This window comes from Mytilus edulis, chromosome 1 (genome assembly GCF_963676685.1).
Source record: "Mytilus edulis chromosome 1, xbMytEdul2.2, whole genome shotgun sequence".
Classification (NCBI taxonomy): Eukaryota; Metazoa; Mollusca; class Bivalvia; order Mytilida; family Mytilidae; genus Mytilus; species Mytilus edulis.
In genome coordinates this window covers 62,195,500-62,218,859 of record NC_092344.1, presented here as the reverse complement: position 1 = coordinate 62,218,859, position 23,360 = coordinate 62,195,500, and the positions used below count along the sequence as shown (strand labels likewise).

Here is a 23,360-nt window from a genome sequence, read left to right as displayed (position 1 = left end):
GTTGGACAATTGAAATTGTGTCAGTTAAGAGTTATTTAGCCACGACAATAGTTGTGCTACCTTTATATTTTCCCTTTGAAAAAGTTAAGAATGAGATGCTCTTGAGTTAACAAAATGACAATACGCTGCAACAGTCTCCTTCTAGTAAGAACATTTTTATTTTGACTTCCTGCATTTTATTAAGGGGTGTGTCACTTCAATATATGGATATGGATTGCCTGCTGGAATATGCATGCATCTATTATTAACGTTTTCTTCAGCCCTAATTTTTGTGTCTGTTCAAAGTAGCACGTTCTCAAATCCGTCCGAAAGTGTCTTTCTAATACAACACAGGGTACATATAACGTGTTGTCGTTCTCATATGCACATGATATTTGTCACTGGACGTTAAACTCTAAATCGTCAACATCATCCGATTGGTTTTTTTCTTCTATTACTGAATCATCTGTTGTTTACAAATCAGTCTAAAGAAGTAAATGGAAAGGAGCGAATGCAGCTACATTTGGTTATCTTAAGTTTTAATTCATTTTATTCCGTTTAGTTCCTTTCTACATAAGTGAAGAGGAGAACTGCAGTTGTCCGCATGTAAACTTTTAGCATTTATTACCAATATGAGTACATCGCAATCCGTTACTGTTTCAACACCCAGGGGTGTTTCATGTCTTTATTCTCAAACAGTTATTATTTTTTCTATCTTTTTTTATTAATGCATCACTTCCTACTGTCTTTATCTATTATTCTATATATTCTGTGTTTCCATCCAGATTCTCGTGTATACAATGAGGGTCCGGATTGGGGTGTTGTTTATTTCTATATTCTTTAAATTGTCTGTTACTTTTCTCTACATTTTATTTTATCTTACTCCTTATTATTTCTTTATTCTTTATATATTCTAGCATCCCAATATTTTTTACTTACTGATGTTTAGTTACATTACGACGTTTATCTCTGATTTATATACTGGTTACTAATACCAATTTAGATACAAATTAGTGTCATTCATGACAACCTAAACAGAATCCACATGATATATGCGACCATTCTTGGATGAAATCAATATGTATAGATTATAACATGCCCTTTTCTATATTAGCCCTGGTATCATCCCGAGACTCCCATATCGGCCTCGAGGCTTTAGCCGAGGGCCGATATGGGTCGAGGGATGATACCAGGGGGAATATGGAAAAACATGTTATAATCTTTAAGCTATTTATCACATATTTAAGTGTTGCAGAAAAGAGGGAAAACATTTCAATTATAACAATTTAATGAAACAATAACAGGTTAATCTTAAAAATTTATCCGTATCCGTAACAAATATGTGATAAGATACAAATAACACATAGCTGAGAGGGTGATAGAGCAGATTGGGTCCCGAGAAAACATTGTCAACCGCGGTGAAGCCAAGGTTGACAATGTTTTTTCCGAGGGATACCAATCTGCTCTATCACCCTCTATGTTATGTGATCTTTGATTTATTATAATGAATGTCCTATCATCATTTTCTCTATCAGATGATTTTATTATAAAATATTTTCTATGTAGTCACGTACTTGACAGCGTAACTGGTATTTGAAAAATCATCAGAAGTGAAGTAAATAGACAATAGTAGTGCATTGACTTGACATATAAACGATACAAGGATTAGGCCCGAAACGGGAAAAAAGCTCTGCTATCAAGAAAAAAATATTTTCAATTGTTGTTATTTTGTTATTGTTATTTATTTTATTTTAATTTTGGGTAAATACCCCTTTCAAAAGGCCTCATATCTGGCTGAGAAATATACACCACAATGAACATGATGAAATGTACATTACCAGTTGAAACCTATCGATGGTGAACGAATGCGTTTAATATCAACAATAAGCATTCTAATGCAACAACGTTTGTAACGTTCATTTTGATTGGATAACGTCACTTTCTTACATGGCATCAATTGACCATTGATGCTATGGGACGTACGCGCAAGCGCAGACGGCATATGACAGATTTTAAATACATGTTTTAACGTTGTTTTCTGTCAGTTTCATTAGAATGGAGATAGCAATATTGTATTTTAAGCTCCGACGGCATCAATTTGGGATTTGATGGTCGCAAATTAAGTTTACTGTCTCCGCTAACGCGTCGCCAGTAAACTTAATTTGCGACCATCAAATCCCCAATTGATGTCGTCGGAGTTTAAAATACATTACAGTTATCTCCTAATTATTTTATGTTTCTTTAATCACTCTGTAATGTTTATGTCATGTTGTAATTAATGTTATGCTCTTAATGGGCCCTTTAATTTGAAAAATAAAAATATTGTATTGTATTGTATTGTATAACACACAATGATTTATAGGTTTTAAGTAAAAATTTTAACAAGTGAAATACGTTTTTCCAACAATTGTAAAAGAAATAAGTTTGAGTCGTTCCACGCTTCGTTGTATAGTAAATTAGAACTTTAAGCATTGTCTATAAAATAACTTGATGTAGATTCAATTCATTGTCGTTTCAACTGCCGATTTTTGATTGGTCTAGCCGAGAGGGTGACATTCCAAAAAATTGTCACCCGCTCAGCCATATGATAGAGTAAATTAACACCTTCGTATTAGGCAATCAAAATATGGCATTTTAGTATGATGTATAATAATACTTTAATATTACACTTTTTTTATATCAGTTTTCAATATTTATGGCCTAAATTCATTGTTCATGTCAGTGTTTCCGTATATATTATGTTTCATTGCTCATGTGTTGTTTCCGTATATTTTAGCCACTCGTCTTGAGCCTACCCATTTGATCCGATAACACCCCATACAGCAATAAAATTATACTTTTATTGCCATTCATAACTCTTAACAGACCAATTAACAGACCGGGTTTTATACATCCGACCCATTAACAGACCAGGTTTTAAATAAAGATTGATTTATGTCACCAAAATACAGATTTTTGTGTAGATTTTTCACACAATGATATCAATTTGGTTGACAAACATAATACCTGTCTTTGTTCGATGTTCAAAATATCGCATGCAAGTAAATTCAACCAACGTGTCTTTTTGTGTACATTTTGTGTGTGTAAAATGTGTATAAATTTATTGATGAGTAACACGCCTTTTCATTTTATAGATCGTACATCGAAGCTAGAAAGATAATAATTACACCACTGGATTCAGTACATTGAATTGTTTTGTTAGACATGAATAATTTTTATGATAAACATATATTTAAAAAGTTATACAATGAAACATGCAGAATTTCCAATGATTTCCTCGATAACACCTGATTAACAGACTTTAGCCAACCCGATTAACAGACCCACCGCCGATATAGCCACATACTCAATATAGATTAACCGACCAACTCTCGGTTAGCCGAGTGTCGGCCGTGGAATTAGTTGACCGATACGATTTGTCGATATCTCAATTCACTTGCAACATGATTTCACGGTATTAGATCTTGAGTATAATCGCCTGGGCCTGTATGCATAAAACAAGTTAATTTAAGATTTGTTCCGAACGGACGAATTTTTCCTCTTGCCTTACAATAAATTAGTATTATGATTGGATATCTTTAGTGTTATATGCATATCAGCCTTGATCTCTAATGACCGTGACATTTTACCGAGTATTATTTTGCATAGCGGTTCATGCATGCATGCTTAGCAGGTTCATACATGCATTCTTAGCAGGAGAAGCTTATATTTCCCTCGGTTTTTGTTTGTTGCCCGGTTTTGTTTTCTTTCAATCAATTTAGGACTTTTAAAAAGCGGTAAACTACTATTGACGTAATCGGTCTCGCTCTCGGTTTTGGATTGTAACATGTTATTCCCTCTATTATGTTTGCTATATTGATTTGTCTCATCATTATCGATTTATGAGATTTGAACGTTGGTAAACTACTGCTGGTTATATATTGAGGGGGGGTAGGAGGGGTTCTGATCCCGAAATCCCGGGCTTAAAAACACGAAATCCCGAGGTCCCGAATTTAAATAAAGTTAAATCCCGGATCCCGAATTTTGAAAAAATGAATTCCCGGATCCCGAAGAAGTAAATCCCGAAATCCCGAGCTTAAAAACACTCGATCCCGGAGTCCCGATAAAGGTCCTATCCCCCCTCTATATTAGAACATACATGTAAAATTGAGAATGAAAATGGGGAATGTGTCAAAGAGACAACAACCCGACCATAGAAAAAACAACAGCAGAAGGTCACCAACAGGTCTTCAATGTAGCGAGAAATTCCTGCACCCGGAGGCGTCCTTCAGCTGGCCCCTAAAACAAATATATACTAGTTCAGTGATAATGAACGCCATACTAATTTCCAAATTGTACACAAGAAACTAAATTAAAATAATACAAGACTAACAAAGGCCAGAGGCTTCTCACTTGGGACAGGCGCAAAAATGCGGCGGGACTTAACATGTTTATGAGATATCAACCCTCACCCTATACCTCTAGCCAATGTAGACAAGTAAACGCATAACAAACAATACGCACATTTAAAATTCAGTTCAAGAGAAGTCCGAGTCTGGTGTAGAAGATGTAACAAAAGAAAATAAATAAAATGACAATAATACATAAATAACAACAGACTACTAGCAGTTAACTGACATGCCAGCTCCAGAGTGTACTCATAGAACAGACACGCACAAACTGGGTGTGAAAGCTAACTATGTTATAGCCACTGAATTCACATATACACAATACTAGTAAGTATACATGTCATTCAATATATATACATAAACTCATCATAAAATTGTGAACACCAGAAGCGATCGAATCAGAAAAGGCCTTACCAAGGACGAAGTTAAAAAGCATTGTGGACCAAATGTTCCGAATGATTTGTCAAATACATCCAGGATAATCTTAAGAACGAAGAACGAAGATCCTTTGTATTTTAAAAAGAATCAAACGTTTGTAAACCTTTTGATTAAATCAAATACCATACTAATTCATATCAACACAGAAGTCTTGGAGGAAACCTCAACCAGAAGTGACGTCGACCGAGTATTTGTAAATAAACACATATAGGAGATACTAGGCTTTCAATTGTACGCTAGACAGGCGTTTATTTAAAGTCGTATACATATATCAGACATTTGTTTTCAAACGTTTGATCTTGCTCTTTTCTTAGGAAGGTCAAAACCAGCACATTCTGCACATTATACTTTGAATTACCTTGTACATGTACACTAGTCAATGACTGACTGCGACTTATGTATTGGAGGAGTATTATGTAAGCTAATCGAAATCTTGTCTAAAATTTTAAGTTCATCACATTATATCTGTATGTCTCCTATGAGTCCTCGTGTAAAGAAATGTCAAGTTTACTTAAACAAAAAAATACAAAGCTATCCTGAATATATCTTTAAAGAAAAACCGTATTTAAGGAATGACTGTAATATTTTTTCTGCCTATGAAGAAATAACATTAGCGCGTTATTCAGTGTGCACCACATTTTTTATGTTATTTCGAATAGACAGAAAAAATATTACAGTCATTTCTTATAATTTAATTCTAAATTCCATTTTAAACCGTAGAAAACCTTGAAAAAACGTTGATGACGTCACGGTCACATGACTAAATTATGTCTATGGGCTCATAACAAAATAACGTCAGCCAATCAGAAGACGCGTTACATCCACAATTAAATTATATCAGGATTTTAACAAAAACAATATTCAAAATAACATACATTTTATTGTGTATTCTTGACATGAGAAAGACATGCTTGTTTATGAGTACAGTCATCTTTTCATGCTTGTTCTTCCTTTTATTGTGTATTCTTGACATGAGAAAGACATGCTTGTCTATGAGTACAGTCATCTTTTCATGCTTGTTCTTAAATTCATGCAATTACATTTATATATATTATGTGATTAACATAGTTTAGAATATAAAGGCAACAATATGCTTATTTAAGTGCAATTAACTAGAAAATAAAATCTAGTAAAACTGCAAACAAACCACATCTAATTCAATCACAACCACTAAAAAGACAAATACAAATACAACATCAAACACTCTACATACTCGACCGCTCGCCTGGAACATGGAACTCGTTACTATTTTTTCTTTCACACTTTAAACACACTTTCTTGCCCAAAGATTCGACATAGCAAGGACAGTGATTTAAAGACATATCACTATCTATATGATCCAGCTGTAAAAAATAAAAATGGTTTCCTTCAAGAATATTATGTTCTAGTATGTCTATTTCATTTAATTTTGGTGATAAAAACATAGAAGAAGATCGGACAAGAAAGTTCTTTTTCTTAATAATTTCAGATTCAACAACATATTAAAGAAGATAAAAAGAAATGGAACTCATTTAAATATAATTTGCAAAAAAATATTAAACAGTTATTTTGAGAGATTTAATGTTTACTTAACTAGTGAAAAAAGTAAATTGCTTTATATACATAACATTCATTTACAAATTTTAGAGGTGGCTACAAACACAATCAATAGATAAGGGAGCTACCATTTGATTTTTAGGGGGGGGCTAGAATGAAATTTGAAAAAAATAGGCAGGACAGGAGTTTTGAGTAAAAAAGGCAGGATCTGACACTTGCAAAAAAAAAAGTCAGGACGACAATTTACGTAAAAAAAAAAGTCAGGATAAACTAAAAAAAAAAGTCAGAATAAACTAAAAAAAAAAAGGCAGGACCGATTAGAGTGAAAAATAAAAAGGCAGGACAGAGATTACAGCTAAAAATAAAATGCAGGACAAAATTTTTCATCCTAATCCCCCATAAAAATCAAATGGTAACTCTCTAAGGCTAACAAGACAATCAACAAATGGATGTTCAAAACTTAGAAAAGGAAAAGGGAAGGCATTCTAGCTTTTAAATCTAGTTGTTCAAAGGTTGTGTCAGTGTTGTTATTCTTTAGACCGCGAACAACATGTTTTGGTAGAAAGTTAAGATACTAGCAATTAAAAGATTTGTTTTACAATCAAACACAAATGTATAATTTGAAAGTTATTGATCTCTCAGAATATGATAATATGAACTGGATTCTTCAAATATGAAAAAAATAGATATAAGAACTGTTGAATTTTGATATATCTGCTTTTCTTTTGTATGATAATTTCCTGTTTGCCTAGACACATCTCGTGTGTTTGTTTTTGTTGCACGTCAGTGTTCCTGTTGTTCCTTTGTTTTTCTCATATAGTTGATGTGTTTCCCACGGTTTGAGTTTGTAGCCCGGACTTGTTTTCTATCAATCGATTAATGACTTTGGAACACCGTTATACTACTGTTGCCTTTATTTATATATGTCATTAACTTATTTGGTATAACGACGATTCAGGTTTCAACTGATTGACAAATGGCTTGGTTGTTGTCTCATGGATGTATTCCAGGTTACATCTTATTTTATTTACATTGTTGTGAAAGATTTATTGCCCTTTCACATAGGCAAACTTTCCACCTCCCTCGTGCACTGTTAACTAACGGGAATACGATACAGTTTTGAACCCACGGTGATCTTTTTCACCTAGTCACTTCAAGCATGTAACTTTCATGTTTTATGTGCTACTTTTAGAGATTATAATGTGTCGGAATTTTAGTAAAATAATAAAAATGAAATTGGCTTTTCGTTTTAGGTCCGTGATAGTGTAATAAAGTTTCTTACGTTTCTGCGTATTCATACATCGGATTTCCTGGCTTTTGGCGTTCCTGATGAAGGTAAATTTCGAAAAGAACTTCTGACGCATGAAAGTTATCGTATCATTGTATTTTATCAAACCTGACATACCTGACAATTTTGTTTTTGTTTTGTATTCCATCAAACCATTGATATTTGTGGAATTCATATAAATGTAATGAAGAAGTTTACGTACCTCGAAGAAATAGACACCTCTTGGTAGATGCTTTACCACAACCATTGACTATAATGAACAAGAAGTTAAATCTTTCAGCAAGAATACACATATTAAAGTGTTCATGGGGAATAAACACATTGTAATAATTCACAAAATTATATGTAAAGCTAAATCGTACAAAAACTTTGAAATATGGTGCAGAAACGTGTAAGTTTTCTTTCTTCTCTTTTTTTCATAGAAAAAATTAAAACCACAAAAATACTGAACTCCCAGGAAAATTTAAAACGGAAAGTCGATCCTGGCTCAAATGGCAAAATCAGATGATAAAACACATCAAACGAATGGACATCAACTGTTATATTTCTGACTTGGTACAGGCATTTTTTTAATTGTAGAAAATTGTGGATGGGGTCTGGTTTTATAGCGCAAAACCTCTCACTTGTATGACAGTTGCATCAAATTCCATTATATTTACAACGACGCATGAACAAAATAGACATAAAAGGTAAAATAAACAAATAACATGTTAAATACTATTGGCGTCACATATGGAACAGGATCTGTCCTCCTTTCCGGAGCACATGAAAAAGCCTATTTCGTTGTTGGTGCGTTCGTTTTACTTTATTTTGTGTTTTTATACTGTTCTTTTTCAATTGGTAGTTTTTCGCCATATGGCGTTGTCATTTTGTCATCGTGTTTAGGGGTGCATCTCAAAATGACAACAGCTTTTGTTATCAAACTGAATACTGTGTGGATATTTTTTTTAAATAATTCACTCGCAATTTTAAATATAATGGTTGAACATGTCCTTTATAATCTTTTTTTATAGCTTGGTGACAAGAATGACAAGCAACAAAATGCATTTAGTTGCAGTATCTCGTTTGTTTCCAGTAAAGTTTCAGCCACGATCCATAGCACCAGAATATAACGTATGTGTTGGGTATTGATTAAATGATTAACTTTAGTATTCTTTATGAAATAATGCTATATATTACGAGTTGGCCTATTTAAATCTTTTTGAAAAGAAGCAGCTCAATGAGTACGTACAAAATAGTGAGAGTCTAAACAGGGGCAGATCCAAGACTGTTTAAAAGGGTCGTAATTTAAGGAAACTGGATATATACATACTGTCGAGCAGAGCAAAGCTTAAGTACATTTTGACCAAACACCGACATTTTTTTCGGTCAAAAAGCGGGCAGGGGTGGATGTGGCATACACACAAAGACTTTTACATTATGTAACAGTATAAACTTACTCCTTGAACACGTTGTGAATAGACAAGTTTTCCATTCTTCCTGTACAGGCTGAAATTCATAGAACTTATATGCTGTAGACCAAAAACAACTTTAATGCTGTTCCCAGATACATTTAAAAACGAAAGACCTTTCCACTGCACATCTAGAAAGAACATTGAGAAATTAACAATCTTCATATTTTCATACCTAAAATAAATAAATGTTTATTATGCAATTTTGATTTTTAAATGTGGATATTGAATATATCTTTGAGTGAAAGAGAAGACACTGTCAAACACAATGATATTAGAATTCAACACTAAAAGGTTAACAAATATAATGACAAAAAATACTTATATTCCATTCTTTCAGATCTGTTCTTACATCTTTTTTGTTGGGATGCATGAGGGATAGATATATAACCATGATGTGACGTCCTGTCTGTGTTTTTGTTTTTGTCTGATGTTTTTCTTTGTTATCGATCAAATGCGTTAAACCTTTTCCAACTGAGTGTTCTAGTTTGATCTTATGTTCTGCTGTTACACCACTGTCCCATGTTAAGGGAGGGTTGGACGCTCAGAAACGTGTTTAACGCCGCCACACTCTGTATGAGCCTTTCCAAAATCAGGAGACTGAAGTTCAGTGTTTGTCGTTCTTTCATGTCTGTCATATTTGTTTTTACATACATTGTTTTGTTATGAATAGTCCAATAGTTTTCTCAATTGAATTGTTTCATAAACTTTTCATAACGGTGCCTTTTGTTTCCGAATATACGGTATGTTTTTTTCTAATTGTTGAAGGCCATACGGTTGTTAACATCCACTTCATTTTAACTCTTGTGGATAGTTGTCTCATTGACAATCATACCTTATCTCGACTTTATGTGTCGCTTAGTAATGGAGGACGGCTTATCTTAATTCTACATTCGTTCTTGGTTACATGTTATAAATACTTCAGAGTGTTGTACGTTTGGTTGTCACAGTTTTAGCACGCGTGTAAATGGGCGTGTCTTCTCAGAGTGGAACATTATTGAAAAGCATTTGCTTTTAGGGTTTTCATTAAGATTCAGACAATCATAATTAATACAAATAAAAGTAATGTGGATTCAATTGTTTTCGTGGATATTTAAGTTGGTGGTTTTGGCATTTTCGGCATTCATTCCTTTAGAAAACTAATAGTTCGTTGAACATTTAAATTCGTGGTTCCCCTGTACCCACGAAATCCACGAAAATTGGTATCCAACGAATATTAATGGATCCACAGTAGTGTTTAACTGTGTGTATCATTGCCATGTTGTCTTGATGTCTACAAGAATCATTTAAGGATGTTTGCTTGTCATGTTTTGGAATTTTTGCCAGATTTTCGAAATCCTCTCGTTTTATCCATTTGAATGCCTTAAAAAAAAAAATTGCCCATGAACCTCTATTTTTCTTTTTATTTATCTTTTACATGTATAATTATAAGTCATTTGTAAAATTCTTATAAAATCTTATTTATTTTTTAATAGTTTTTAGAGCTTTTACTGGTCAATGATAAGGCTATAAAAATCAAGAGGCTCAGAGAACATTTTCCCGCCATAATTCCAATGGCTAATATCTCTAAAACAAGCAAATTGACCCCTATATTTATTTTGTTTTTTTTATTCCTCATTTAAATCCCTATCAATATATATTAGTTTTGTGGAAAGTTATTTCTTTTGAAACTGAGCAGCAGACATCCTTAACATTAGTATTTACTTACGTTTTATTGAGCCAATTTCTACAAGTGGGTAGACATTTACTGACAGCGCAGGCGTATTCTTGATATTATCTGGCAAGTGCGTTTTAAAATTCATCTGAAATGTTCATAAACATGCAGTTAATGCATGGTTAGACACAAAACGGCAAACTTTACACGAAAACATATGTTAGAGTTTTAGAATTCAAAAGGTCAAAATGTATCTTACCCAGATCCTAGAAAACATAGTCCCGCAGCTTTTCAAACTGAGTTTGGGGATAGAAAAAAAATTGTGAAAGTTTATGTATATATGTAAAGACGATATTCTATTTATATCTTTTTTACATTCTGATTCATTAAATTTTATTTGTTTGTTCAAAAGTTGAACTGTCATTTGTCATATTCAGATGACTTTTAGAACTATATTTATGCCCCACATACGATAGAAGAGGGGCATTATATTTTTCTGGTCTGTGCTTCCGTCCGTCTATTCGTCTGTTCGTCCGTCCGTGCGTCAGTTCGCGTCAGGTTAAAGTTTTTGGTCAAGGTAGTTTTTGATGAAGTTGAAGTCCAATCAACTTGAAACTTAATACACATGTTCCCTATGATATGATCTTTCTAATTTTAATTCCAAATCAAAGTTTTGATCCCAATTTCACGGTTCACTGAACATAGAAAATGATAGTGCGAGTGGGGCATCCGTTTACTATGAACACATTCTTGTTTATTTATTATATTACATTTGTTATTTAGATACAATAGATGGATAAATATATTACTATCAATTGTTTCACTTACTTACTAGATTATCATAAGTATTATTCAACAATACCAGCTTGCAACCTTCTGTTTCCCAGTTCATAAACCATACCTTGAAACCTGTTAAATTGCTTTTATCTTTAAAAAAAAGAGATAAGATTATATTAACTTTAATATATATTATTAAAATGTCATTTTGCTACAACCAATAACAAATTTTCACCACTGAAAATGTAACAATTCGAAGATGATTTTGAATTCATTCATTTAAGAATTGAATGCTTCTTTTTGTAACTTCATTGGGGTGTAAAAGCGTTGACCGAAGTACATTTTGTATGAAGCGAGGAAGCGCTTCATATTAAAAATGCGTGCACGGTCAACGCTTTCACAACCCTATGAAGTTACAAAAAGAAGCATTCAATACTTATAATTACATTTTTTAGCAATGATCATGAAAACACGAATTTTATTATTGTTTTATTTAATTCACTTGTGCACTTTATTGTGGGACCATGTGTTATCATGCATGAAAAGTTTTATTGAGCAATGCAATTGCTTACGGAATAACACGTGATGTGCAGTTAGCCAATCAGAATAAAGTATCATAATGAAACATACATCTATAATGTAATTATCTTAATTTGCATCTTTTGAAATTGATATTTCTTTTCTTAAATTAAGATACGTTATTTTAAAGAGGTCAGATTTCCGCGGAATGTCTTTCACTCTAGGGCCGTTTGATAAATGTTCTTCTATCTAAATGAAAATATGCAAATTTATCGCTCAATATCTCATATGTACCAGTTTCGACTTAAACGACATTTTGTCGTATCTCTAAACTTGGAGTCCAATTTAAGGGAGCTGGGATAAAACTAGATAAATTTAATATAAATATAACCGGAAGAAAAGTGACGTTGGGAACTTTTACCATAATTCGAAAAGTGCTTTATATGAACTCCCATTTTAGATTGAATATTGATATGAACTCTCGTTTAAGATTTGATATGTCTATGAACTCTCGTTTTAGTTTTAAATTGAATATTTCTCCTTTTAGTTTTAGCTGAATATTTCTTGTTTCATTTTTAAATATAATGTTTCTTATTTCAAATATCCAAAGAGATTATAGATTTACTATTTTACAACTTAATCCGATGGCTGTCAAGAGTGTGAGAGATAATACATGTATCTAACACTTGAACTACAAAAGCAATTATCGCTATTTTATAAAGTTAAGCCGAGGACAATGATCAGCTTATTATTACATAAGATTGGACAATTATATTTATATCTTATGAGAACCTTTTATAATGTTTTAATATCCTTATCTTGGACTTAATTTATATGTTTTGAAAACTGTTGCTTGGGGAGTCTTCCCCTAGCTTTTGAACTGTAAACTTGTGTTAATAAATTTGTATATATTTTATACGGTCTGGCGTTTAAAGCAGCCATAGTGTCAATTATAGACCTACAGACTTAATGTAACCCGTGCTGAAGTTCACGGACTGATGCCGGAATTCACGGGGTTATAATTGGGAAGGATCCAACGATTACCGTAACCTTTGCAGCCAAGCGAGTGTTTTACTTATGAACTAGTCCCAGTTTATATGAAGAAATGGAGTTACCAAAGTTGGAAAAATTTAACGCGTTCGAAACAGAAAATGCAGATATGTGGATACAGCGTTACGAACTTATGTGCGAATTTTCAAAGTGGGATGACGTGCAAGCCACAAGAGCGTTTACATGCTTTATTGACGATTACGTTTTAGCATGGTACATGTTATTAGACAATGAAGACAGAAACAACAAGCAGACATTGTTCAGAAAATTCACGGAGCGCTTTGGGAGAAAGAGTATAGAAAAAGTGGGATTGTGGAAAGATGCAGCCGATTTAAAACAAAAACAATACGAAACTGTTTCGCAGTTTATATCCAGAATCGAGAGACTCTGTTTTCTAGCTGGTCAAACATTAATGATGGAACAATTTATTCTTCGTGGACTTAACCAGAGTTTGTTGTTCCGTTTGTCACCGCAACCGGTCTTAAACAAAACTTTTCCGTAAGTGAAGCCATAGATGCTGCTTTGCTAGCAGACATCACCATGCAGCTAGTATCGAAACCAGAACCAGTCACCAGTTCTATAGAGGACAATCCTACACCACAGATCCAACCCAGAAGTGATGGTAAGTGTGATACATACTGTAATAGTTACGAACATTTTGAGAATGCACAATTTTACGTTCCCCCTGTCAATGTACTTAATCATGTTTATAGACAACAGAAACGCCCCCCAAATAAAAGGCTTCAGAGAAACAAATTCAATCGTTACCCAAGTCGTGCAAAGTCCAACCTATCCCATAATTCAATCAAAGACAGGTTTATGAATTCTAGAAATAACCCCCCTAATCAGAATATTGTTAATCTTTTTGCAAATACAGGCTGTTCAAGAGCCGATTGTAAAATAAATGTTAGAATAGGTTCCTCAGTTATTCATACTCTTGTAGATACCGGTGCAGCAGTATCGGTCATAAATACAAATACTTATAAGTCATTACAAGTAGACAAACCTTACCCTGTAGATAAATCAGATTTGTTAGGTGTTCGTGGTGTAAATGACAATTTTATCAGAGTACTAGGCAAAGTCACACTGCCCGTTGAAATAGGAAAGCTAACTTTATTTCACGATTTTTATATTTTGGATGATGTCAATATGCCACTTATTTTAGGCCGAGACTTCATGCATGATCAAAAAGCTGAAATAAGTTTCCCCAAACAAGTTTTAACATTACAAAATGGAATGACAGAAGTTTCTTTAAGTCAGGGCCAAGATCGGGATCACACACACAATTTTGTTCGTGTGCTATCTGATGTTACCTTTCAACCAAGACAAAGAGTTATTTTTCCTGTAAAAATAGAAAATTGTAACGAAAACACATCAGGAGTGATTGAACCAAATTTTTCACTTGCTGGCAAACATAATATTATGGGAGCACGGTGCTTAATACAAACACATAACAACACTTCTGTTTTTGAAATCTTAAATCCTACAAATGCTGTAATTACACTGAAACAAAATACTATAATTGGAAATTTTATTAAAATTCAAGATGATAAAATTTTTGGAGAATTAAAAGAAAATTTTGAGTTTATAGATAGTATCAGAACTGGCGAAGCTTCAAATTCAAATAATAATTATATCAAAATTGCTACCGAGATAGGTATTGATCTTTCAAAATCCGATTTAAGCGAAACACAAAAATATCAGTTATTGACTCTGTTAGGGCAATATAGGCAAGCTTTTGCTAAAGACATAACCGAATTAGGCTGTACCAAAATAGGCAAACACATCATTGATACAGGCGATGCAAATCCAGTCAGACAATTTCCGTACCGGACTACCCCTAAAACAAAGGAAGAAATAAATACACATTTGGACGAAATGGAGGAACAAGGTATCATTCGAAAAAGCATGTCACCATGGAGCAGCCCCATCTTGCTAGTAGCTAAGCCCAATGGCGAGAAGAGAGTATGTGTGGACTATCGCAGACTAAACCGTCTTACGAAAATCTATACACAATCGCTGCCAAATCTTTCAGATGTCCTAGATACACTTGGAGAAAAGCATGCCCAGACATATAGCGTCTGTGATATGAGACAGGGCTTCTGGCAGCTAGAACTTGATGAGCAATCCAAAGAAAAGACTGCTTTTATGACGCATCGAGGTCAGTACGAGTTCAACCGACTTCCATATGGCCTGGCAAATTCACCTGCAACCTTCAACATGATCATGAATGAAGTAATCAGAGATCTCAACTGGAAAAGTGCATTAGTTTATGTAGACGACATTCTAATTTACAGTAAGAACTTTGAAGAACATCTTTGTCACTTAGCAGCCCTATTTGATAAACTAATCGAAGCCAATCTGAAATTGAAGCCATCAAAGTGTCAGTTCGCTTGTAAAGAAGTTCAATATTTAGGCCACATTATCACCAAAGATGGCATAGCAGTGGATCCAGAGAAAACGGCATCTGTACATTCCTTTGCAGCGCCGAAAAATGTCAAAGAAGTACGTATGTTTCTTGGACTATGTAATTACTACAGAAAGTTCATTCACAACTACTCCAAGATTACTTCTCCGCTCAATCAACTGCTACACAAAGATCAACAATTCCATTGGACAGACGAATGTCAACGATCGCTCGAAACGCTCAAGACAAAACTTACTTCAGCTCCTATTCTAGTATTTCCGGACTTCAATAAAGAGTTTATTTTACATACTGACGCAAGTGGTACTGCAATAGGATATGTTCTAGGTCAACATGACAAGGACAAGAAACTCCGAGTTATTGCGTATGGCGGACGTATGCTACGAAAACCAGAACAAAGATGGGACGTTAAAGACAGAGAATGCCTTGCACTTGTTGTAGCTATCAAACAGTTCCACGTTTATTTGGCCAATAACAAATTTCACGTGTATACAGATCATATAGAGTTACAATACCTTCATCGTATCAAAGAGAGTACCGGACGTTTAGCAAGATGGTCCATGTATCTTCAGACATACAATTTTGAAGTTCACTATCAACCAGGAAAAGATAACGTTTGCGCTGACTTCCTCTCCAGAATTCAGCATCCCGAGAACCAGCGTCAGCGTCGACTCAGTATAGACGAGATCGAGGCTACATATACAGCAACCGATCAATCCAGAAAAGAAACAAATCAACACAGTTCAGTCATCCAGCCAGTCCAGTCAAAGCACTTAGACGAATCAAAACATGAATCAGTATCAGCAATTAAGGCACTTACTGAAGCAGATAATCAATATCGTAGTGCAGATCCATTACTCATGATGATCGAAACCACAAACCTTACCCAGGGTAGAATCCAAGCAGCTCAAAATGAAGACGAAGAAGCAGGACAAATGCTACAATACATTGAACAAAACACGTTACCCCAAGACAAAAAGAAAGCTGACGTAATAGTCCGAGAGTCAAATCACTACGTTGTTTCTAATGGTATACTGTTTCACCATTACTATCCTAGAGGGAAAGGACACTTATCAGATAGGGTCATCAAACAATTAGTTATACCAAAGGCATTACAAAACGACGTACTTTTATCGTACCATGATGCAATTATTGCAGCGCACCCCGGTATTGACAGAACTTACAACAACATCCGAATGAAGTATTACTGGAAGAGAATGTACTCAGACATTGAAGATTATGTGAAAACCTGTATTGAATGTCAACAAGGCAAGACTAATCCGCACTCTAAGAGAGCACCCTTACAGCCGCTTCCGGCAACTGGAGTATTTGAAAGAATACACATGGACATTCTTTGCAATTTACCAAAGTCAGCAGGTGGATTCAACCAAATCTTACTAGTTGTATGTCCGTTCTCTAAATGGTGTGAAGCCTTTCCACTTAAAACAGGAGGAGCCGTAGAAACTGCAAGAATCTTATACAACGAAATTATATGTCGATATGGTCCTTGTAGACAAATTCTTACAGATTTGGGGAAAAACTTCACTTCGAACCTCGTGAAAGAAATCTGCAAAATTTTCCAGATCACCAAGCTAAATACGTCATCCTATCACCCAGAATGCAATGCAGCAACCGAACGACAGAATCGTACATTAGCAACATCTCTGCGTATGTATTGCCATGACAACCAGTCAACATGGCCCGACTACTTACAAGGCGTCATGATGGCTTTCCGAAACACAATACAAACCGAGTCAACACAATATAGTCCATATTATTTGGTCTTTGGAAGGGAACCTCGAAATCCTATCGACATCGCACTAATCCCAGAATCTACAAAAGGATTGAGCAAAGATGCAGAGTCAGCCCTAAAATTGATTGTCGATAATTTAACCCTTGCCAGAAAAATTGCGAAGACGAATATTGAAACTGCACAACAAAAGTACAAAACTCAACACGACAAAAACGTAGAGGAACCCACGTTTTTCATATTAGACAAAGTATGGCTTTACTGTACCCGGACTCCAGTTGGTTTGTCTCCCAAACTCCAACGAAAATGGACTGGACCATATTACATATCAGAACACATAGGCGAATATACTTACCGTTTGTGCAAAGCTTCTGACGATAAAATATTGAAGGCTCCAGTGCACGCAAATCGATTGAAGAAATTTCTCGACCCCAAGAATCGCCCCACAAACCCACCCGATGAAGTAGATGAGGATCACGACCTAAATCCAGAGGAACTCATGGACATGCCTGAAATCCTTGACAGAGTCAATGACACAATCAATAACCACACACAAAATCATGTAGGGAAAAATAATCAAAATGATCCAACACAATTACACAAAGATAAGCAACCGTCACAAAATCCAAACCCTCAACAGGACATATATGATGTCGAAAGAATACTTAAGTGTAGAAAACGAGGCAACATTAAGCAATACCTTATTAAATGGCGAGGTTATAGTACTTCACAAAATTCATGGGAACCATCAAACAACATACACAATGATTTAATCCAACACTTTCATGCTCAGAGTCAAAGTAAAAATAAGCGAAAACGACACGGATAACGTTAATAATACACACGGTCAATTTTTGTTTTCAGTACACATGTTTTTTTCCTGAATCTTAAATAATCAACTAAATGAAAAATGTCTATTTTTGTTTGTCATTTTCACATTCACAATCTTTTTTTTTTATTAAGAACACCTTATTATTCTTAGATGAATATCCATTTTTTTCATGAGATATTTGTCACTGGCAGTAAGATAATCACCAATTTTTTTTTAGCTAAAGTCTGTGTATCCTTGTTGTATCCTAGAACCTAGTGTATTACACAAGTAAAGGTTGTAACTTTGAACAAAGATCACTGACTATAGTATACCAAATAACCACAATTATTGTTTAGTTGTCGTTATTATTTTGTATCATTTCACGTACCATGCTATAGGTAATTGAATTTACACGTATGAGCTTCCGTATGAATACATAGATTATCAGTGGAATAACAAAATCATTATAGAATACAATTTTGGTCCGAAACAGGAGTGCAAGATGGACTCGTCACCTATCTTGTGTTCTTGTTTCCATGGGTGTACAGGAGTGACGACCTGTATACTACATGTCAGAAAAATGCTTTGTTATGTTTGATCAAAACCTGCTTACAAGGTAGATATATCCACTGATAATTTGTTAATCTTTTCAAATTCTTGATAGTATTTTCGAAAACTTTCAGTATAGTGTAGTTTTGTTTGGATCATAAACAGGCCAATACTAATTATTGCCAACCCTTTTTATTTTCCTCCAATTCCTTGAATACGTAGTCCTACTTTTATGATTATGATAAAAGCCACCTCTTTGTTGTTTATATATCTATACATATGATAGAGTCATGTTTTTTTTTCGATTTGTCAAGTGAAACAGAATATTATAGTATATTTATGTCAGTAGGTCCTCTGCTCAGAGTATTGTACTTATGTCAGTAGTTCCCTCCTCAGAGTATAGTATACTTATGTCAGTAGTCCCCCTCATTAGAGTATAGTATACTTATGTCAGTAGTCCCCCTCCTCAGAGTATTAGGATACTTATATCAGTAGTCCCCCTCCTCAGAATATCTAGTATGTTTATGTTTATCCCCCTCCACATACTCCCTTTATATATCTATTAAAAGGTCCAATATGTGCATTTTCTATGTTCGTGATGTTTTCAGTATGTACACACTTTCAGCAACCAGGAAGACGAATTACCCAAAGACGAATTACCCAAAGATGAATTACCCATAGACGAATTACCCAAAGCTGGACGAATTACCCACAGATGAAATAACATTACTAACCCAAATCATAGTGTAGCAATTTGTGCTCGGGACGAGCACTTCGGGGAAGCAGTGGAGAATATAACCGGAAGAAAAGTGACGTTGGGAACTTTTACCATAATTCGAAAAGTGCTTTATATGAACTCCCATTTTAGATTGAATATTGATATGAACTCTCGTTTAAGATTTGATATGTCTATGAACTCTCGTTTTAGTTTTAAATTGAATATTTCTCCTTTTAGTTTTAGCTGAATATTTCTTGTTTCATTTTTAAATATAATGTTTCTTATTTCAAATATCCAAAGAGATTATAGATTTACTATTTTACAACTTAATCCGATGGCTGTCAAGAGTGTGAGAGATAATACATGTATCTAACACTTGAACTACAAAAGCAATTATCGCTATTTTATAAAGTTAAGCCGAGGACAATGATCAGCTTATTATTACATAAGATTGGACAATTATATTTATATCTTATGAGAACCTTTTATAATGTTTTAATATCCTTATCTTGGACTTAATTTATATGTTTTGAAAACTGTTGCTTGGGGAGTCTTCCCCTAGCTTTTGAACTGTAAACTTGTGTTAATAAATTTGTATATATTTTATACGGTCTGGCGTTTAAAGCAGCCATAGTGTCAATTATAGACCTACAGACTTAATGTAACCCGTGCTGAAGTTCACGGACTGATGCCGGAATTCACGGGGTTATATATACTGTGGTAATAAAAACTCATCAATGACACCATGGTTATAACTTTATGCGGAAGATATGCATTTTTTTCTACAAAAGACTCATCAGTGACGCTACAATAAAAAAAAAGAAGCTTTAAAGGTGAACTAGGTGGCATTTAGGAGTAAGAGCACAAACTAGTCTGTAGTGAACCTTCCTTCGGCATGCTGTCTTTCATAAAGCACGTTACAAATCTGGTACAAAGCAAGCCAGAAAACAACAAAAAATCGTTCAGATACGGGTGGTAAGAAAACAACATATTCAGATAATCAACTTTTAATGGTAGTTCTAAGCGCGGTGTATAACAACCTATGAGATCGTTTTGTTTGTACATGCATGGAAGTATTATATTGACAATTTTTCGTTGGAGTTCCTGTCAATATGGTACGTGTAAATATGTAACACAAATATTTTACCTTGAATTTGGTAAGACCAGGTTACAGAATGGTTTCTGATTTGTATCTTATTACTTGGTACATCCCATTCAGGTGGCAAATCTTCAGCATTGTATCTCGTAATCTCGGTTTCCATATAACAATCTAAAACCATGTTTCAAATAATAGTTTACATGCATTAAATAAACAAAAAGCACGTGATTACATATTATTCTTTCTTATTTTTAACTGTTGAAGAGACAGCAAACCGAATATTAATTACCATCAAATGAATATTGCTTGGTGTACAAAATGTAAAGAAGGTTACAGCTGTACTTAATAATGGTGTGTGATAGTCCGTTAAGTGTTGTACTAACTGAAAATCATATATCATACAGGATTTTTTTCTATTATTATAAGTTCGTTTTCTTTTATTATTTGTATGGTTTTTTTTTTGTTTTTGTGTTTGTTTATTTAGTTGGTTTTTTTTTGTATTGTTGTTGTGTTTGGGAGGGGGAAAAGATTTCAGGGCTAACTTGATTTTAGTCAAAATAAAAACTCTGGAAATAATTATAAATTTGTCAATACACAAATTTCTTACTTGTCTACTAATGTATTTAATAATCAAACATACCTATGTTGTACTCTGTAAAATTTGATTCAACGTGTCCTTGAGTCTAAAAGTGAGTTAAGCCATATTTATAAAATCACTCATAGCATAAATACAAAGAGAGAAAAAAAACTATATAGTCACATTACTTTAAATGTATTTATACAACAAATATACAGTGACAAAAATACATCTTAAATTCAATTTTTTTAGGATATAAAAGAGGAACGAAAAATACTAGATTTTATGTAAAGTACACAAAGGCATTATAGACGTAGGAAGTTTTTAACGACTTTGACTGGATATCAGCCCTTGCACGGTCGGTATTTATTTTAAACAAGCTATTTTCTGCTTAAGTTTTATTACAAAAACAAATAACCGTTCGAAACGAGAGAAAAAAGAAAGCAACACTTCATTAATATTAATATACATCCGAAAAGTGTGTCTGGTTTACCTTCGTACGATAAGAATAAATAGGAAAAACGATGTGAATTACCTGATTAATATGTTCATTTCCAACGTGTCTGGCTGCCACTCGAAAGTACACGGTGAGCATGTGAAATACCCCAAGAAACAGAATACACGTTTCAAGTGACATAGTTGATTTTGAATGTAATCGGTACACTAAACAGTTTATATACACAAATGGGATGGACAAAACTTTGATGATGAATAAATCCTGGAGATTTAAATTTCAGAATGTGATCTGAATTCTTTTTCATATACAGTTTCAATAATAGTTTTACGCAAAATAATGACGCGCTTTCTGTGGCAGTTATAAATCTTTAAATGACGAATTTTACAATACTGTCACGTTTTTCATATTTATAAAATTTATGAAATAATCATTACATGTTATTTACAAAATCCTTCAGTAAATTAATTTACGTAAAGGCTTTGTCAATTTTGAACCCGTTACAAAGGTATGAGGAAAATGTATATCATTTGTTTACATAATGATAGTAAAATCAAATATTTCCATATTGTCTTTCCGGACCTGGCGTCATTACTGAACTTTAACAACATTTTTTTTGTCGAATCAGATTCTTGTTGACTTATAGTTTTCTTAAAGTACATAAAGTTCAAACGAAGTTGAACGTGCACTCCAGTGAATACGGGTGTGTATACATAAATTGGTGGATGTTTAAGCTTTTCGACTAATATAAGAGTTGGTTTTATAACTTTTGATGCATTCGTGTTAACCTCCTGATCTGAGAATGTTCAGTGTTATTTCATATTGCAGTAGACAATAAATCTAAATTTTAAAAAGCACACTGCTTTCTCTAAAAAAAAAACTGTCAGTTCTTTTGGGACTGACTGTGACCAATCATATCAAACTTATATATAGAAAATTAAATTGAACTGTTCTAACGCAAAATATAATCAATTTTACGTTATGGTTTCTTGAATATATGTTAAAATCTTCCGACTATGTTTGTTTACTTAAAAAAATCAAATGAACGCCATACAACCACGTCTAATGATGCCTTTTGAATTCATAATCCTAATTTTCGGCACGGCATAATGTCAGGCTCCCACTTGCTATTTTAGACAGGAAACATAAAAAAAAATCCAGCTTAGTGTTGTATATTATTATACATAATAACCCACAAATAGTTATGATAATATGTGATGTGCATTCTCTCTCGTACAGAAAATGATAATTTAGGTCACACAAATATAATTGAAATTTTGTATCCTCTCTAGTACAGAAAATGATAAATTTAGGTTCCACAAATAGAATTGTGTTTTTTTTCGTTAAAAATAATTTGTTCACCAAAAAATATGTGTTTAAAGTGTAATGGGAAGCATAAGGGTATGGGGTTGGGATGTTATCTGACTCCACATCTTAAGGTCATAAAGGAAAGATATAAATATATAGACATATTAAAAATATCATACCTGACTCCTAGACAATATCTTGAACCATTGTCAGAAATGGTCTGAAGTGAGGGTGGTAAAGTGTTATTTTCGTGCAACGTCATGGTGTTTTGACATATTTGTTTTACGTGCATGCAGCCGTGAAAAAGGTTCCTCATTTACCGTGTTTCGTGCAATCGGTAAAAAAAAATATTATTTATAATATACATTTATGATGTCATATTTTAACTATTGTCCTGTAATATGGCATTTCTGTGGTGATTGTAACACCAGAAAAATAGAGAAAATACAAGAGCGTGCCCTAAGATTTATATATAAAGACTCTTGTAGTACCTATCAACAACTGTTAGTTAAATCAAAATTACCAAGCTTAGAAATCAGAAGAATTAGAATGATAGCAATAGAGGTATATAAGATTATTAATAAACAAT

At 33.8% G+C, this 23,360-nt stretch overlaps 1 protein-coding gene across 1 annotated transcript; it reads right to left on the bottom strand.

Moving 5' to 3' along the window:
• Positions 1 to 5,891: 5,891 nt before the first annotated feature.
• On the bottom strand, positions 5,892 to 21,689 carry LOC139515054 (uncharacterized). The gene is made up of 8 exons (XM_071304617.1): positions 21,545 to 21,689; positions 21,073 to 21,115; positions 20,481 to 20,603; positions 11,567 to 11,661; positions 10,789 to 10,882; positions 9,069 to 9,211; positions 7,832 to 7,879; positions 5,892 to 6,148 (listed from the first exon to the last, which is right to left on the bottom strand). Exons 1-8 carry the CDS (start codon positions 21,644 to 21,646, stop codon positions 6,011 to 6,013), a joined length of 786 nt encoding a protein of 261 aa, XP_071160718.1. The 5' UTR covers positions 21,647 to 21,689; the 3' UTR covers positions 5,892 to 6,010.
• Between the last annotated feature and the right edge of the window lie 1,671 nt (positions 21,690 to 23,360).

Bases quoted from the DNA above. Each gene is read 5' to 3' on its own strand.
- LOC139515054 (XM_071304617.1), bottom strand. From the start codon at position 21,646: ATGTCACTTGAAACGTGTATTCTGTTTCTTGGGGTATTTCACATGCTC. The intron at 11,662-20,480 runs GTAAAATATTTG...TTTTTTTTAAAG, and splicing joins CTGGTCTTACCAAATTCAAG to ATAAAAGCAATTTAACAGGT. The intron at 10,883-11,566 runs GTAAGTAAGTGA...TGAACATTTCAG, and splicing joins ATAATACTTATGATAATCTA to ATGAATTTTAAAACGCACTT.